Source organism: Metopolophium dirhodum, chromosome 9 (genome assembly GCF_019925205.1).
Source record: "Metopolophium dirhodum isolate CAU chromosome 9, ASM1992520v1, whole genome shotgun sequence".
Lineage (NCBI taxonomy): Eukaryota > Metazoa > Arthropoda > Insecta > Hemiptera > Aphididae > Metopolophium > Metopolophium dirhodum.
In genome coordinates, this window is record NC_083568.1 from 32,791,663 (window position 1) to 32,809,219 (window position 17,557).

At 31.2% G+C, this 17,557-nt stretch overlaps 4 protein-coding genes across 6 annotated transcripts in view; 2 read left to right on the forward strand and 2 right to left on the reverse strand.

Annotated features, from left to right (window-relative positions):
• The window catches only part of LOC132952575 (elongation factor-like GTPase 1), a 48,626-nt gene extending 45,364 nt beyond the window's left edge, over nt 1-3,262 (forward strand). For both annotated transcript variants that reach the window (XM_061024903.1, XM_061024904.1), the window contains exons 12-18: nt 1,159-1,244; nt 1,577-1,688; nt 1,856-2,201; nt 2,280-2,460; nt 2,529-2,665; nt 2,728-2,915; nt 2,990-3,262. In XM_061024903.1, coding sequence (XP_060880886.1) covers nt 1,159-1,244; nt 1,577-1,688; nt 1,856-2,201; nt 2,280-2,460; nt 2,529-2,665; nt 2,728-2,915; nt 2,990-3,178 — 1,239 coding nt within the window. In that variant the 3' untranslated portion in view covers nt 3,179-3,262. The remainder of the gene's footprint in view (nt 1-1,158; nt 1,245-1,576; nt 1,689-1,855; nt 2,202-2,279; nt 2,461-2,528; nt 2,666-2,727; nt 2,916-2,989) is intronic.
• Nucleotides 3,164-4,521, reverse strand: LOC132952577 (integrator complex subunit 12). Its single transcript, XM_061024905.1, has 5 exons — nt 4,150-4,521; nt 3,889-4,085; nt 3,654-3,816; nt 3,486-3,579; nt 3,164-3,419 (listed from the first exon to the last, which is right to left on the reverse strand). Exons 1-5 carry the CDS (start codon nt 4,363-4,365, stop codon nt 3,268-3,270), a joined length of 822 nt encoding a protein of 273 aa, XP_060880888.1. The 5' UTR covers nt 4,366-4,521; the 3' UTR covers nt 3,164-3,267.
• A 5,023-nt stretch (nt 4,522-9,544) lies between these two features.
• Nucleotides 9,545-11,271, forward strand: LOC132952454 (52 kDa repressor of the inhibitor of the protein kinase-like). Of its 2 annotated transcripts, none has more exons than XM_061024764.1 (4): nt 9,545-9,811; nt 9,968-10,119; nt 10,192-10,276; nt 10,699-11,271. In XM_061024764.1, the coding sequence occupies exons 1-4, from the start codon at nt 9,699-9,701 to the stop codon at nt 10,739-10,741; spliced, it is 393 nt and encodes a 130-aa protein (XP_060880747.1). In that variant the 5' UTR covers nt 9,545-9,698; the 3' UTR covers nt 10,742-11,271. The 2 variants fall into 2 exon arrangements, with proteins under 2 accessions (XP_060880747.1, XP_060880748.1); XM_061024765.1 differs by having other exon boundaries at nt 10,192-10,211; nt 10,699-11,267.
• A 4,851-nt stretch (nt 11,272-16,122) lies between these two features.
• LOC132952692 (ADP-ribosylation factor 2) lies at nt 16,123-17,512 on the reverse strand. The gene is made up of 2 exons (XM_061025078.1): nt 17,357-17,512; nt 16,123-17,217 (listed from the first exon to the last, which is right to left on the reverse strand). The coding sequence occupies exon 2, from the start codon at nt 17,190-17,192 to the stop codon at nt 16,653-16,655; it is 540 nt and encodes a 179-aa protein (XP_060881061.1). The 5' UTR covers nt 17,193-17,217; nt 17,357-17,512; the 3' UTR covers nt 16,123-16,652.
• Between the last annotated feature and the right edge of the window lie 45 nt (nt 17,513-17,557).

The window sequence follows — 17,557 nt, forward strand, 5'->3', positions numbered from 1 at the left end:
GATTTTATTTATAAGCATTTAAGGTTCAAATATTGACAAAATACGAAAAAATCACGAAAATTAGCAAATTATTTTGAGTTGAGAATTCATAAAAATTTTCTTTTTTATCAAAGATTTGAAAATGCAATACAAGATTATCCATAAGCTTATTTACCTTTATCAAAAAAAAAAATGTCTACAAGAAAGTCAAATTAAATTTGTATGAGCGTTTGAAATTCATATTTTTACAACATTTGATATTGACTCGATATCTCATGTAACGATTTTCTTATTTTGTTGTAATTAAAATACGAATGACTGTAGATACTTGAACATTTCACTGAATGTTTGTATTAGCATTTTTATACATGATAAAATTTTGAAAATAATTTGACTTTTTTTGAGCTGTTTACGGACATTGTCAGTTCTCAATTTTTTTAGTTTTTTTTTCTATAAATATTAATAAAATTTTATTTGTTAGGTAGAAAAGCGTGAACATTTTATGCAAGGCTCCTGATATATTGTTACAACTTACAACAGCAGTTGAAAAATATTAAAAATACATAGGCACAATATTTTTTTATAAGCATTTAAAGTTCAAATTTTGACAAAATGTATCAAATTTAAAATGTAATAATTATTTTGTAGTTAAAAATTTATGAAATGTTCAACTTTTGTAGCTAAGGATTGAAAATTTAACACAAGGTTCCACGTAAATAAGTAAATATATAAATTACTTTATTCACAATAATATCATCAAATATACTTAGTAATATAATAGGCTGACTGACCGTTTTTCTTATACAATGATATTATATCATTGAATTCAAATTTAACACCATCCATTACAGTGACCCACTTGTAACCTACTGTACAGCAGAGCGACATCTACTTACCCACCTTTTTTACATTACTTTTGTTTTAAATTATAGTTATTATTTATTTTTAACTTATTATTTAATTCCTTATAAAGAAATTTATTGGGAATAAAAACTTTTTGTGTTTACTATTTATAGAATTGGATTCTTACGGTTTACGGTTTTATAAGTTTTTCCAAGGAACAATTTCTTATTGGCTTAAACTATTATTTGTTTTAATTAATATTGTTTATATAATGTAAATCTCAAATTCAAACTAATGAATGAATTAACATTACAAAATTAATATTGTTTGTTATAGGTAATGATGCAAGAAACAGGTGAGCATGTAATTGTCACTGCAGGAGAAGTACATCTTCAAAAATGTTTAGATGACCTTCGTGAAAGGTATAAATCATTAAAAACTCTAATCAAAACTTAATATTTATAAGCTAAATAACTAAACCTAACATTTAAAATTGAATTAAGATTTTTGTTAGGTAAACTTATATTTTATCTCTCATATGTCATGTGTAAATCATGTCACTTAATTTATAAATATCAATTTTACTTATTTGAAAATATTTCTTATAGGTTGTAAAGATTATAAATTTAAAAAATAATATAGAAAAAAAATAATAGACTTACATAAATCCAAATATATGTGTTTATTGTGATTTTTAAGTACTAATAAGTAATAACAAAATATTTATATTAATCGCTTTTCATTTTTTCGTAAGGTACGCTAAAATTGATGTAGTTGCTTCAGCTCCAATAGTGCCTTTTCGAGAGACTGTTGTGGTTCCGCCTAAAGTAGACATGGCTCATGAAATTGTTGAAAACCAGAATCAAGTAATTATTATCATAATTAAACAGTTGAACCTTTGAAAATGATGTAATAAACAGATTATTAATTATATAATAAAATGTTTATTAAATAAAAAAAATAATAAATGTTAAGTTTCTTGTTTGAATAATAATTAATTAGTAATTAACAAATATCTTTTGTACATGCATAGAAAAATGAAATTGAAGAAAATCCAACCGGTCTTTTGAATGTTTATACGTCAAATCATCTATGTTGTATTAAGATTCGAGCGGAACCTTTACCAATAGCTGTTACAAATCTTCTAGAGAAATCAACAGACATTTTAAGAGCTTTGTCAGAACAAAAAACTGAAAATATTTCAGACGCATTAGAACGTTTGACAATTGAGGATAGTGTTTCTAAAAATATTAGAATCGCTATCGATACATTTCGGTCTCAATTACAAGAAGCGCTTGGAAACAGCATGGACGTGTCTCAAATTTGGGCGTTTGGACCTAGAAAATGTGGCCCCAATATCTTATTGAATAAAATACCTAGTAAATTCCTATTAAATGTTCATTATAAAATTGTTTCAATGAGTATGTATGTTTAATATAAATAATAATTTATTTCAGATTACACAAGGTCAGTATGGAATCCAAAAGACAATGTGAACGATTTGACAAAGTATGAAAATAGTTTTATGAATGGTTTTCAAATAGCAACTTTAGCTGGTCCTCTATGTGAAGAACCAATGACGGGTGTGTGTTTTGTAGTCGAAGATTGGACAGTCGATGTTTCACAACAGATCTCGTGGTGAATAATTTATTTCTTAATTTTATTAGTTTAAACAGTTCTAAAATTGGATATTGATTAAAAAATAGTGATCCTTATGGGCCTATGTCTGGGCAAATCATGTCAGCTGTGAAAGACGGATGTCGGAAAGCTTTCCAAGCTCAACCACAAAGACTTATGGCTGCAATGTATTCATGTTCTATTCAAGCCAACGCCGAAATTCTAGGTAAATTTTTAATTTTTAATTTAAACAGATTTTATCAATTTTAATGACATATTGTCGTTTAGGTAAAATGTATGCAGTTTTGGGAAGACGTCATGGCCGAGTTATTAGTTCTGATATGACGCATGGTTCAGCATCCACTTTTAATATAACTGCTTTGTTACCGGTTATCGAAAGCTTTTCCTTTTCTGCAGAAATACGCAAACAGACATCTGGTTTGGCTAGTCCACAACTAGTTTTTAGTCATTGGGAGGTAATAAATATTAAAATAATGAATGATAAAAGAACTATTTGTATGAATTATTTTAAATATTTTTTTCACAATAGGTAATTGATATTGATCCATTTTGGGTACCAAACACTGATGAAGAATTGGAACTGTTTGGGGAAAAAGCGGATTCTGGTAATCGAGCTTTAAATTACATGAATGCCGTACGTAGGCGCAAAGGCTTATCAGTAGAAGAGAAAATTGTAGAATTTGGTGAAAAACAACGTACTCTATCAAAAAATAAATAAATAATTTTATTTATTAAAATTATGTCTTTCAAAGAATTAATGTATAGTATTCTTTTTTTTCTTTAAATATAATATTGATTGTTATGTTTTTATTTCTTTTTCTCAGATTTTTTAGCAGCTTTCTTTTTCATCATTTGAACTCTCTTTTCCATTACAGACATCATAGTACTTGAAGTGGGCGGGTAATGTTTAGGACTACTGTTGGCAGAAGACGATTTAGCTTTACTAGAACTTGATTTGGCTGAAAAAGAGAAATCACTTATAATAATGTTATCGTTTATAACTCACAAACATTTATGCAATTTACCTTGTGAGCTTTTACTACTGGACTTAGATCCTTCAGCCTTAGAAGCATTTTTAGAAGAGCTTTTCTTGCTTTCCTTTCCCGATGAACGTGAATCCTTTAAATATAATAATAAAAATTGAAATCATACAAAAACAAGTAATTACAAAATATATGACCTATTATACTCACAGTTTTCTGAGAGTCTTTTTGTCTACAATTGATACAGTACCAAACAATTCGGGGATCATTCAGGTTTATGTCTATTATTGGCGGGTTATGACAGTTCTGATGATACATGGAATGACATTCCAAACATTCTACCAGACTGTTTCCCATCAGAACATAACTCTCTCTAAAAAAACAAAATGGAAATAAATCAAATTTTTACAGTTTCAAAGTTTTAATGATAATTGTTTTTACATACTTGCAAGTACAACAGGAATATGCTTCTACCTTTTCTATTTCTGATTCAGAATCTGAGTCAATATTTATGACAGGATCAGATTTGGCCTGCTCCAATGTAATTGTGGGTGGTGGGGAAGAGCGCACTTCTATGATGGATTTGGATGTTGCTGCTATCGGACTGGACGAGGAACTCGAACTGCTAGACGTGTCGTCTAACTAGAAGGTTTTTAAATGTATATTATGCAGTTAATATAATATCACGAAGATGATTATGACTTACGTCTATTTGTTCAATACCCAGATCTTTTGATAGCAGAGCAGTAGGAACGGGTAATTTTTTGGCAGCGTTTGAGGGCCGCCGACTGCTACCGTACAACTCCTGTATAGAGTCTTCGAAATGTTTTAGTAAACTTTTAATGGAATTTGAGTCCTTGGTGCGACGAACAATTTTTAAACCGGTCTTCATGAACGGTTCAAGTTCTACAGTTGCCTCCATGATGCTTGATGGGTGATTAACAATTTATATGTGAAAACAAACCTGAAAGGTTTTAAGGATATATTATATTAATACACAGGTAGTGTCCATAATAAATTGCAAGTCTATAAGTATTTCATAAATTGTAATTTGTTTTTAATATTTATACTTGTTATCAGTCCTCCTGTACACTTATATCAAAATAAAATGTGTTAAAAAACGTACAAGGTCTTTGGAAAAATAAACTACTTTCAATTTTAACGGTTCTGTATGAGCCATGACAAAATGTATTTTAAATTTATTTTGTCATGTTATTTGTGTCTGTAATCTGTACGACTATTAATTGTTCAATGGCATGAGTGTATACTGTATGACGCTCCCACCCAGGGCCGGATCGGTATGTATCAGCTCATCTAGATTCTCACTTCTGAGCGGGCCATTTACATATTCTCTGACCGAAAATGACGTCTAAATTTGTTAGGTACAAGCTTATAATAGAATAGGTGGCTAAAACCGCATTTTAAACATGAATATAATATTATTAGCCACCCACACGGTCACACTCACACGATCGGCCCACTGAGATTTTCTCGGTAGATCGCCTAACCAATCCGTCCAATTAAGATATACTAATGCCGGCTTGCATAAACGATCGATAAGTAAAAAGCAGTATAAACTATAAGTAAATTATCTAAATTCGTGGATACTCCTCGGCCAAGAGAACGTTATTTTATGGTGTAACTGCTAAACTGCACACCAATTTTGAGTTCAAAACTTCAGACAATTTTTTCCCTGACCTATTTATGAGTTATAACATTATGTTACTTGTTAGGCATAATATACATTTTAATGAAACTGATTAATTATTACCTAATTTATATTTGGCCGTTAGGTATTTATATATGTTTTAAATTCAATTGCAATGTTACATTGTTGCTGTGAAAAATAAAAACTACACGCAGAAGGCAGAATGTTGTAGTTCATAATATTCATGAAACTATCATTTGTAACAATTTTATATATTTTTATCATGACTACGTTGCGACAAGACCATCAATATATTCATAATAATACATAAATATTTGACCGTCGTCGGGGTTCGGTATAAAATACGAAATTCAGCAATTTTATTTCATCATGTTTAGGTACAATAATATTGTCATTAATGACGGCATTAAAAATATTCAGGCCCTAAACCATATTATCTTTGCAGTTTACACCTCCCATCCTCAGTCTCACAATAATTAATTATAATTTTATCGAGACCCCTTCCCTTATAGCAGACCGCCCTAGGGCCTAGGTCCACCCCTGTTTAGGTATCTACCAGAGATTGTGTTTTGCGCAGTTCTCTGTATATACTATAATAACTAATTTCGGTGTTTTAACATTATTTAACGGTGCATTGATTTTCATGAACCGTACTGCGCTTTCAAGAATCAAGGTAGGTATCAAAAACATTAATATTTAAAATAGCTCTTATACACATCACGACGGGTCAGCTCATTTATTCATAATACATTAATACCCCTAAGTTTTAATAATTTATATGTTTAACCGGAGAGCTGGACTTACCCCGGTGGAGAAACTCGTAGGTATCTTTAGTGGCCTATCTACGACCCCGTTTGATCGTAATTTAAAAATAATATTATTTTATATAGGTACAATAGTCTTTAATAGTATTATATTATATAATATCCAACGTCTATGATTCATTGGCATAAACTATCGGTCGTTTTCCACTTTCTTTAAAAAAGTTACTAACCTAGAGAATAATCAATTATTGTTTACCAGTGATATTTTTAAGGCTCGATATATGGATTTCCCTCTCTTGGGACATGGTTTATCTTAATTCCTTTTAAAATTTGAGGACGCCACATCCGTATGTGTTGTTTCTGTTTTACTTTTACATTAAGTATTGCAGAATATTTGCGATGTTCGTTTTTTCAATATTTAAATTTTCAAGCGAGATGTGTGAGCATTTTTTGTGACATAGGTAGTAGGTACCTTATACTCATCAGTGGCGTGGCGAACTCCATTCAGAGGCGGCTTGATCATGCATTTTGTGATCCATTGAACCGCCAAAAAGTTTGGTGGGTGTCATTTTAATAGGTAGGTTACTTGGTCTTGGTAATTAGTGTCCGGCATAACCGTTATAGATAATATAAAAATGGCTAATTCATTATTATTTATTAGCAACAAATAGATACAAATATACAATCGCATACATTAACAACAATCAACTTATGAAGTTATAAACAGCTTTATGACAAACATATAGTCACATAATGTATGAGACAATATGTGACATTATTTTTTTATTAGAAAATCACAATCAATTGTATACTTGAATTGTATTATAATAATATCGTTATTACCGAACTACTGCAGTCTATTGTAAAATTGGCTGAAATGTAGTCAGTTACACTGAATTCAACAACTGATGTGCCAAAGCTCGATCAATTTGCTTTTGTGTATAAGTGTACTGTAGACGAATGTGAGGTTTTTTTTAATTTGAAAAATTCGTCTTTTTCTAAAACGAGTTTTAATTTTCAATGTCCATTATTTAACTCTAAAACTTGTGATATTTTACTTTTTTTATTTGAATAATTGAGTTTAGTAATCAAAATATTGAAGATTGCTTAGCTTAAAGGTGTAGATAATTTTTATTATATAATCTTTGTGTATAATTTAGTGTTAATCAAATAATAAAAATTTTAAATAATAAAAAAAAAATCAATAAAAATGTAATGGTAGTACCGTTTTATAATAGTATAATATACCTAGCTACACAAAATTCAGTGAATACTTAACGTCGAGCGTGTTATACAAAACAATAATAAATACATGGATAAATATATATTTACAACAGTCTCATACAATGATACATAGTTTTTACTTTTTTAGACAAAAGTCTCAAATAATGATACATAATTTTTAGACAGCAGTCTCATAATATAATAATACTTTTTTTTTCAGACTCATATAATAATACATAATTTCCAATGAATTGTAATAATAATATAAACCTAGCGCCCGCCGTCCGGTCGAATAAACATAAATAATTGGTCGACTCATAGGATAGTTGAACTGCACATTTCGTTTTACACGGCGCTATCGTACCAGAGTCCGTAAATATAATAAATCTAATACAAATTTTGTACAAGTACAATTGGGACAAGTTGACATTGCATACGCGCGAATGCGTATTGACAACGAAGATTTCACTAATAAATCGAAACACTGATTGCAGCCGGGACAGGAACACGAGGTGTTTACACTACTGTCCCCGAGGTACATTATAAAACACGCTGATTTACAAAAACAAGATAACTATGGTAATTTTGGTGGCACGGTACACGAAGTACGCGTGCAGCGGAAAACGGCGTACACCAACGGGCGCAAACGCGGGAGCAAAAAACATCGGACGGACGGCGGTTGAACAATATTACAAACTTTAAGGGCGGGTGGCGGACGGTGGCGGTGGGGGAGAGGTAGAAAACTTGGTGAACATAATATTATTACTCTACGTCTACGAAGGTTTGACAGAAGCAAACCCTGCGTGCCATGTTCGCCAACGACTTCCAAACGAATCGTTTGGTCCTCTTCCAGGCAGACCTGCGCCGATCGACAGATCGTGCTGCCGGGTATTCCGCAGGTACCGGTGGGACAGTTGTCTTCACGCTGTCGCACACTGCAGGTGATTGGATTCGCAGTTCGGGAGACGACCGGAAACGTTCGCTCCGCCGTATCGGTCGCTGCTGCAGGACATCCGCCGTGACCCTGCGATCCACGGCTAGATCCAGCGCGTCAATCAACGAGGTCGTATTGGATGTCACGCGAAAAGGTGGCTCCGACGGTGGTCCAATCACAAGCTGCACGTCCTGCAGGTATACGGCTGAGTTCATTATCAATTCCGGCGAACACCGGGTACTACAACTGTTCTCTGCAGCGTGTCCGCGGTGCTGCAGTAGCGGTGACCCGACCGCGGCCGTGATCTCGAGGTTCGCTGCCAAATCTTGAACGTCAACTATGGTTTCCCCGAGTGCGTCCGTACTGGATGTCACGCGAAAAGGTGCCTCCGACGATGGCCTGGTCACAAGCGCGTCCTGCAGGTATACGGGTGAGTTAATACTCAATTCCGGCGAAGACCGGGTACTACAACTGTTCTCTGCAGCGTGTCCGCGGTGCTGCAGTAGCGGTGACCCGACCGCGGCCACGATCTTGAGGTTTACTGCCAAATCTAGGACGTCAACTATGGATCGTTCCTCGTTATTGGCATACAACTTTTTGGTTTGTTCAGTTCCTACTGTGGCGTCCATATCTGCAGCAGTATATACGACGTGATAAACGAACGGCGAACAGAAAACTATGAACAGGACAAGAGCTAAACACTTAATGACGGTTTTCGAACAATTGTTTGTCTCCTACATTAAATAATTTATAGTTACTAAGGTAGTAGTGTTATATTGTGGCTAGTATATAATTATCTTGTAGCCAGCTAGTAAGTAGCAAATAGTTTAAATTAAATCATATTATATACTTTAAAAATAATTTTTATGGATGAAACCTACGAATGTTCTTAAGGCGGTTGAAAGTGGGTCGTTTTTTCGTGCATTTAGACCAATAAGCAAAAGAAAAAAAAACACACTTCTAGAAGTCCAATTTTCATTTTGAAAAAATGTTTGGATTTGTTTACTCCTTGTCTGTGTTATGTAGGAAATTAATTTTTAATTTTATGTTTTTTAGTAACAATAAAGTAAAAGTGAATTTTGGAAAAAAAAGAAAATTAATTTGGTACTATATTAATTAAACAATAGAAAAAATCGAAAATCCATTTCCTACATAACCTAGAAAACAGAATAATGAATTTAAATGTGTTTTCAAAATTAAAATCGGGCTTTTGGTACTGGGTGAATTTTTCTTCCGCTTTTTGGGACTTTGATAGCCACATAGGAGTTCAAACATTTTCAATTGCAAAATATAGTGACGTGTGACTGCGCGTAGGTACGCTATACCGATTTCCGAGAATCTTAGCCGCGACTATTATACGGGCGATAAGAAATCAATTACATAATATTATCACAGAATAGATTAAATCAGAAGGGACACTTTAAATGTAAACAAAAACGTGGCGGCCATGTTGGCGTTGGCTACTTTATCAATTTAGTGTTATCAGGTAAACAACTGGTATCATAATTCATATTTTTCTTTTTTTTTTTCATTAAAAAACTTAGCAAGAGCATTTGTTACACGTTTTTTATTTATAGTGCGTACTGCCTTTTAACTGTGCTCTTGTGGTCTGTGCCTTTGTCAAAAATATTGTACATTTTGTTATATATCTTCATATTATAACAATGTCGAGCCGAAAGAGTGGGTATTCATTTAAATGTATTGTGAAATCGTGCGGAGAACTTAAAATTCAAAAAGAAAGTGTTAGTTTTTTTTCTTTTCCCAAAGATCCTGCTCGGTAAGTATTTTATATTATAACTTATAATGATGTTAATTATCAAACTATTCGATGGTACTTGTTTAGTAAACTATGTAGTGCACCTACAATATGTAACAAGAACCAAGTCAATTGTGTTTTTTAGTATAAATAAACCATTTTTTATTACACTTTTAGATGTAAAATTTGGTTAGAGCGATGTCAACTGCCAGCTGACATTCTACAACAAAAAAATACTAAATTATGTGGAAAAAATTTTGAAAAAAATATGTTTTTAAATTTTTTGGAGAACAGGTTAAAACCAGATGCTATACCTACACTATTTCCAGGTACGTAAGAACTAATATGACATTTAGCAGCAGTAATTTTCTAATCGCCTTTTATTTTTTATTTATATTCAGATGAAAGAGATGGTTGTGATGTAAGTACATCTTTGGAGTTATCATCTAGTGACAAAGTTGGAATCTGTACCTTTATTAGCAGTTGGTAAAGGAATAGCTTCTAATTTAAATGAATTTTTATGTAATGTACCCTTTAAGCACCCATGTTCAAATTTTGATTATGTTTATTTAATTAAGCTATTTGTAAGATTTAGAATATTTTCTTCTGTTAAATTTTTAAATAGAGAGTTAGTATCAGAACGTCAATTTAAAAATAGAAAACTGACAATACTAAAACATTTATAATTAATGATAACATGATGACATAATAATGTAAAATTCATCATATTCTAGACAAATATTGTTTAATTAGTATTTAATATTTATTATTGTTGTTTTTTTTTATTTTTTTTTTATTTGTACAATTTAGTTATAATTATAATTAAAAAAATTTCTTAGTCTAATTTGAGATTACATGTTGTCTAATATTTTAAAAATAATGACTTATTTATTGTTATAATTTTACAGGCACTTTAGACACCAGGATCCCAAATACCTGAAAATAGTATAAAGATACAAATTACAATTAACTATGTCAAAATATACAAGATAGAAATATATCTAAGACACTGCCCATCACTGGCAGTGAAGTGATCTCATTAGTATCATTTAATTATTTTAATATGGCTAGTATATTGGTCACGTATATTAATTTATGTTTTATTTTTCAGAAATATTTCACTGCTGCTTCTGCTTCTCCAACTTCACCTTTATTCCACGCAAGTGGGGTCTACTACTATTTGTTTTGCTCAATATACCATCATATTCCTGCAATAACCAATCCTCTATATCTTTTTCCTTCAAATTTGAGTTACCTGTCTTGACTTTTATTATTTCTTCATGCCTCAACATGCCTTCTCAATCTATTCTCTAATTTTTAACCCATATTCATATGGTATCTCTCTCCACTATTCAAGCCTGCCTTCAAACACTCGTGTGCTATTAGCTTTTAAAACTACATCAGCTGCATTTAAGCTTATACATAAAATATATATTTGATTTAATAAAATAAAATGTGTATTTTTTCCACCATGTGTTTCAGTACATTATCCTTCCTTAACTGTGTATTTGATCCATAATAGTCTTTTACGGTTGCTAAAATTAAAAATTTTAAATTGTAAGCAAGTACCTAGCAAATAATTTGAATAAAGCTAATTGGATCTATACATTTTTGGAAAAATATTGTAATAAACATTTTGTTTTTCTGGTATGGTGACACTGATTAACCAACGCCAACATGGCCGCCGCGTTTTTGAGTATTCTGTATGTTTACCGTGTTAATTTTTATCAGTGTCCAGGCCCTGATATTATAATGATACACAGCTGCTAAATAAAATATTATTTAGTATATTATGCCATCGTGATTCAGTCCGTGCACTATTTGTACTCACTACCAATTTTATTTTCTTGTGGTAAAAATGAGTAATTGGCGTTTTGGTAATAAAAAACGAGCTAAATTATTCATAAGACGAAAAAAGTTGAAACACAATTTGGCAAATTTACAAAAAAAAATGAAGAAATTCAAGAACTCGGCAATGACGACAGCAATAACGTTTCAGAAATAAGCAATAATCAGTTAAAAAGTTGTTCAATAATGCGATATTATAATTATTTTAAATCTCAGTGGTATTTTAGATTCTGAGCGAAGCGATGAATGTATTGATTTCACAATGATGTGTGTTTTTTTTTTTATTTTTGTGTCTGTCATCACGTTTTAGGACAGTAAAAGTGCTTGGATTTTCTTCAATAGTAACTTTTCTGATAGGAAAGTGAACCTAGTTGGTACTTTGGGGGGTCAAAAGTAAAAATTTCCCAGTAGTTTTCACAAGCGACGTGAAAAACAAAAGAAAAATTAAGGAAAAACGGGAATTTTTACGCAAAATCGGTTTTCGAGAAAATCGATTTTGGTTTTTGGTGTAACTCTAAAACAAATGACCGTAGAGACATGAAATTTTTACTGAATGTTTATATTAGCATTTTCTATACACCATAAAATTTACAAAATATTTTGACTCTTTTTGAGCTGTTTACGGCCATTGTCAGTTTTCAATTTTTTTAGTTTTTTTTTCTATAAATATCAATAAAAATTTATCTGTTGAGTAAAAAAGCTTGAAAATTTAACAGAAGGCTCCTAGGTTATTGTTTCAAAGGCAGATGAAAAAAATTAAAAATCCTTAGTCACAGTTTTTATTTATAAGCATTTAAAGTTCAAATTTTGACAAAATACGGAAAAATCACGAAAAATAGTAAATTATTTTGAGTTGAGAATTCATAAAAATTTTTCTTTTTAAATCTAAGATTTGAAAATGTAATATAAGATTACTCATAAGTTTGCCTACCTTTATCAAAAAAAAAAATGTCTAGAAGAAACTTAAATTAAATTTTTATGAGCGTCTGAAATTTATATTTTTACAACATTTGATATTTACTCGATTTCTCATGTAACAATTTTCTTATTTTATTGTAATTAAAAAACGAATGACTGTAGATACATCTATAATTATTTATTTTGTTTTTACTAGACACTTGTTACGTTGATGTTTAATTTATTATTTAGGCGTCTATCATTGGGTATAGGATCAACAAAGTTCTTTTTATGGGCGTACGTAATAAACACTGTTCAGTTTGCCAAAATAATGAAAATAGTGAAAAAGAATCACCATTTCATCAGTGTTTTAAAAATTGGAATGGGACTTCTACTGCCATGGAATCCGATATAATTGCCGAGGGATTCTGTCAAAGTGTGACTATGCATTATTTAATATATGATAAATTAATTGGAGATGGAGATTCAAGTATAATGAAGAAGTTAACACTTTCTAAACCTTATGCAGATTACGACATAGATGTAAAAAAAATAGAATGTATGAACCATATTTTAAGAAACTATTGTAATAGAATTGTAGACATGTCAGCTCGTCGTAAAAGTTCTTCTGGAACTGTAGTCCCGGGGTTTTTAAGGAAAACATTAAAAGATAGAAGGCTTAAATTAAGGTATATTAAGAATATAATATATAATTATACATTTATGTAGCAATATAATATAATACAAGCAATTGTTTTTTTAAAGACTTACTGTTGTCAATATATAATTTATAATGATTATGTTTTTGATAAAACTATGAACTAGGTACATTATACTTTATGTAAGTACGATGTTGTATTTACCTACCTGTTTTGTCAACACAATGCGCGGTGTGACGGTAATAAAATTATTGTTGAACTGTTTACTGATAAAACGAAATAATTACGCGTTCGGGGAACTAACGCACACCAATGATCAGTTATTACACACACACTCACACAGCAATTCTCAATGAATATAACATATTGCCTATACTCAACCCCTAAAAAACGGTCCACTTTCAACCGCCTTAACATTATTCCGATTTCAGCGCAACGGGATCATACCACATTGTGTCATGAATACATGATTTAGATTAAATAGTGAAATCTACAAAACTTTTTTTACACAATTATTTCGTTTATTTCTACATTTAGAAGCATATTTACGAGGTATTTTAATACAATATTGTTAATTTTAAGTACGCACCTATCAAATCATTTTGACGTGGAGAGGTAATTTTAGTTCTAAAAAACATAAATGTCTAACTTTAGAATTTAAAAACATTGGAAAATAATTGCAATTGCAATTCGATGTAATTTTGATTTTCAAATCGATATAGGTAGGTGGCAATTATATTATAATATTATTAATCTAGGCAGTTCATAATAATATAGTACAACACGTTAATTAAATTAAGGGATCTAGTTTGCTTGTTAGCTGTGATAATTATTTGATGAAAGTAATCATTGTAAATTGTAATTGTGTTTATAAAGGTTTGTATTTATCATATATTTCCACTGAAGACAAACAGAAAACGATAAGAAAATAGACAAATTTTACTCGAGCGGAGTTGGCTATTATAATAATTAATGTAAGTAAGAAAAAATCATAACAGATCCAACTCAAAATGAAATGTTTTCCACACTAAGTATAGATCCCTTAAAATATATGTGTAAATATTACAAAAAAATAATTAAATAGTTTTAAAATAAATAAAACTGGAAATTATAATACGTAGTAGGTAAAGTGAGTTGTAGACAATCAATATAAAAATGTATAAAACTAATTTTATTCAATTTTCGTTTGTACATTCAAAAAATTATAAATGTATACAAAATAATATTGTTGGAAATGTATTCGAACATTTTATGCCGACCACCTAACAACTCGGGTAAACAACGGAAGAACATCGTGCTTGGCAGGGTATAGTTGCGCAACCATTTCCCGCCTTTAATGAGTTGTGATTTCGGATGGTTCTCGACTCTCCAAATTCCAGATGTCTCCATTAACTTATGAGTCACAATAATTAATATAAGTAATTATAAATACTTATATAAATAATTACGTATTTACTTAAATGAAAACTGAGAATGATTGGCTTAATCTTAGTGTGTATTTAATAAATTATTTATTATATGTGAAATGCCCCTAGTCTCCAGGACACTTTTTTGATAAAGGTAGACAAACTTATGAGTAATCTTATATTACATTTTAAAATCTTGGATTGAAGAAGAAAAATTTTTATGAATTCTCAACTCAAAATAATTTGCTCATTTTCGTGATTTGTCAATATTTAAACTTTAAATGCTTATAAATAAAAACTGTGACTAAGGATTTTTAATTTTTTTAATTTGCCTTTGAAACAATAACCTAGGAGCCTTCTATTAAATTCAAATAATTCAATACATTCATTTATTTTTATTTATTATATTCATTTAATCATTTAATCAATAATCGTGATATTGTTGGTAAAAAAATATTAAATTGTAATACGCATATGAAATGGCGAAAAAAACGATTAGTGGGGGGTTCAAACCCATGATCCCCCCCGTGAGTACGCCGCTGTACCCAAATCTTGAAGTTTGGACTTAACCACTATAGATTTACCAATCACCTATTCTAAAGAAATACCAAGGCTGCGGTGTCGGTAGTCTGTATGCAGTATGCCCTAATTAAATAATACCGCCAAAGCGTCAAAGTAAAAGAAGTACGAAGGACCTATTTCATATAAAACTTATCAATTGTTTCCCTTAATCCCGCAGAATACAGCGGCCCGCCATTGTCGTCAAAAGATATGTGGTCAGAAAATCAATCGTCCGAAGACAAAAAAATACCAGACGGTCACTACTTACTATATTATAGTCACGGCTGTAACCGCACGTGAGTATGTTATAATAATATTATTATTAAGCTCGTAATAACCAATAAAACGGACGACCGGGACACGCCTCGAGACCATAATAGTTAAAACACGTCGGTTATAATATGACGCACCGATGAACTATTCGCCGAGAGACGAAGAACGTTATTACGATAGAATCTGGAGTTATAATAAAACGTCGATGGAAAGATTGACGGCCACAATCTTTTATTGAAAACTGATTTCCGTGAGTCGTGACGCTCCTTCCGGTACGTGCGTATGTATTCGACTTCCGATACCTCGACTATAGTCTGAAATAACTCTGAACGGTTAACGAATGACCACCCCAGGTGTATTACGACGATGTAAATTTCTCATATTATTATTTTTTTTAGTTTGTATTTTATTCGTATTCCGTATACAATATTCGTTTATAAATTACATTTATTATACTTATAATTATTACTTATTAAGACGGATGTTATGACGTGTTCGGGTTCATAGTACAGACATATTAATATCAAATATGTATATACCAGTGTACGCGAAATCATTGTTTAGTTGTTTGCTACTTCGTTTCGGTACAAATAAACAATTCGTTAGGTCTTAGCTATTTGATCTTCTGTCGTGTTTACGATAAATAGTTTTAAAATTACTGATGAAAAATAAAAAAATAAAAATAATATGCTTTGTTTCGTACAAATGTTGGCAGTTTATTATTGCGATAAATCATAAAATAATAAATAAGTGTATAAGTATAACCAATAGGTACCAACTCCTCAAACAACAATTCAAAGGCCCATTAATTGGTGGTTTAAATTATTCTAAATGGATTGGATCCAATAAATTGTAGTATTAATATTATATCCCATAATAAACATCGTTTGTAACAACAATTCATGCATGCAAAATTGAATGAAAAAAGTAATATTAAATTTTATTTAAATTAAATATTACATTACAAGTAACATCAACAAAATGATCTCGTTTTAATTTTTTGTGTTTGTGTTAGAGTTATACATTTTACACCGTTCATATGATTTATACTTATTTATTAAATGCTGCACTATATTATCCCAATATTAAAATAATGTCCTTAGAAACAGGGAAGTAAATAAATAATAAAATATTTTAATTTCTTAAGATCAAACTTATAAATGAATTAATCTTAAACAATGATTAAAGGATGTTACAGTTGGCACAATGTGCTATATTTTATTTGGCTAGTTCATTTGACAGCCAATCCAACCCTTCATATAAACCATTGCCTTGAGTTGCACACGTAGACTGAATGTACCACTTTCTCTGGTGAAGTTGATTCAGTCCAAGTTTGTTTGTGAGATCCGATACATTCATTGCGTTAGGAAGATCTTGTTTGTTCGCAAATACTAACAATACAGCATCTCTGAGATCGTCTTCTTGCAACATGTTGTGTAGCTCTCGTTCTGCTTCTGCTACTCTTTCTCGATCGTTAGAATCTACAACAAATATCAGTCCCTGGGTGTTTTGGAAGTAGTGTCGCCACAAAGGACGGATTTTATCTTGACCACCCACATCCCAAACTGTAAATGCAATATTTTTGTATTCGACCGTCTCAACATTGAATCCTATCGTCGGTATGGTAGTGATAATTTCGCCCAGTTTTAGTTTGTAAAGTATGGTAGTTTTACCGGCCGCATCCAAGCCAACCATCAGTATGCGCATTTGCTTTTTACCGAACAAACGGGTGAAAACTGTTGACAATGTTAAGCCCATCGTGTGTGTCTTAGAAACAATATACCTGAATAATTATAAACATAAAAATTTGTTACTATTCGGTCGTTTGGTTAAACAATTAAGGCGTAAATTTTTAGTCGGATTGGATGTAATTTTGAATCAATCTTGGATGAGTTTAAAACAAAATAACAAATATAATTTACCCATTTATTGAGAAACTTCAGTGAGGTACGTTGCTAACGACAGCAGTCGGGCGGAGTTAAACAAACGTAGTCAAAACCGTCTTAAACAAGCACCAAATAGCCACATTTATATAAAATCGTCTTTGTTTTTTCATTTCGTGTTATCATTCGTGTACGTGTATTATCATTGTACAGTGGTGGTGATAAGGGGCCTAGAGTAAG

What these genes read in the sequence shown, in the direction of transcription:
- LOC132952692 (XM_061025078.1), bottom strand. Translation starts at nt 17,192, where the DNA reads ATGGGCTTAACATTGTCAACAGTTTTCACCCGTTTGTTCGGTAAAAAG.
- LOC132952577 (XM_061024905.1), bottom strand. Translation starts at nt 4,365, where the DNA reads ATGGAGGCAACTGTAGAACTTGAACCGTTCATGAAGACCGGTTTAAAA. An exon ending in TATTCCTGTTGTACTTGCAA is followed by an intron (nt 3,817 to 3,888) that starts GTATGTAAAAAC and finishes TTGTTTTTTTAG; the next exon opens with AGAGAGTTATGTTCTGATGG. An exon ending in CAGTAGTAAAAGCTCACAAG is followed by an intron (nt 3,420 to 3,485) that starts GTAAATTGCATA and finishes TCTCTTTTTCAG; the next exon opens with CCAAATCAAGTTCTAGTAAA.
- LOC132952454 (XM_061024764.1), top strand. Translation starts at nt 9,699, where the DNA reads ATGTCGAGCCGAAAGAGTGGGTATTCATTTAAATGTATTGTGAAATCG. An exon ending in TATACCTACACTATTTCCAG is followed by an intron (nt 10,120 to 10,191) that starts GTACGTAAGAAC and finishes ATTTATATTCAG; the next exon opens with ATGAAAGAGATGGTTGTGAT. An exon ending in TGTACCTTTATTAGCAGTTG is followed by an intron (nt 10,277 to 10,698) that starts GTAAAGGAATAG and finishes ATAATTTTACAG; the next exon opens with GCACTTTAGACACCAGGATC.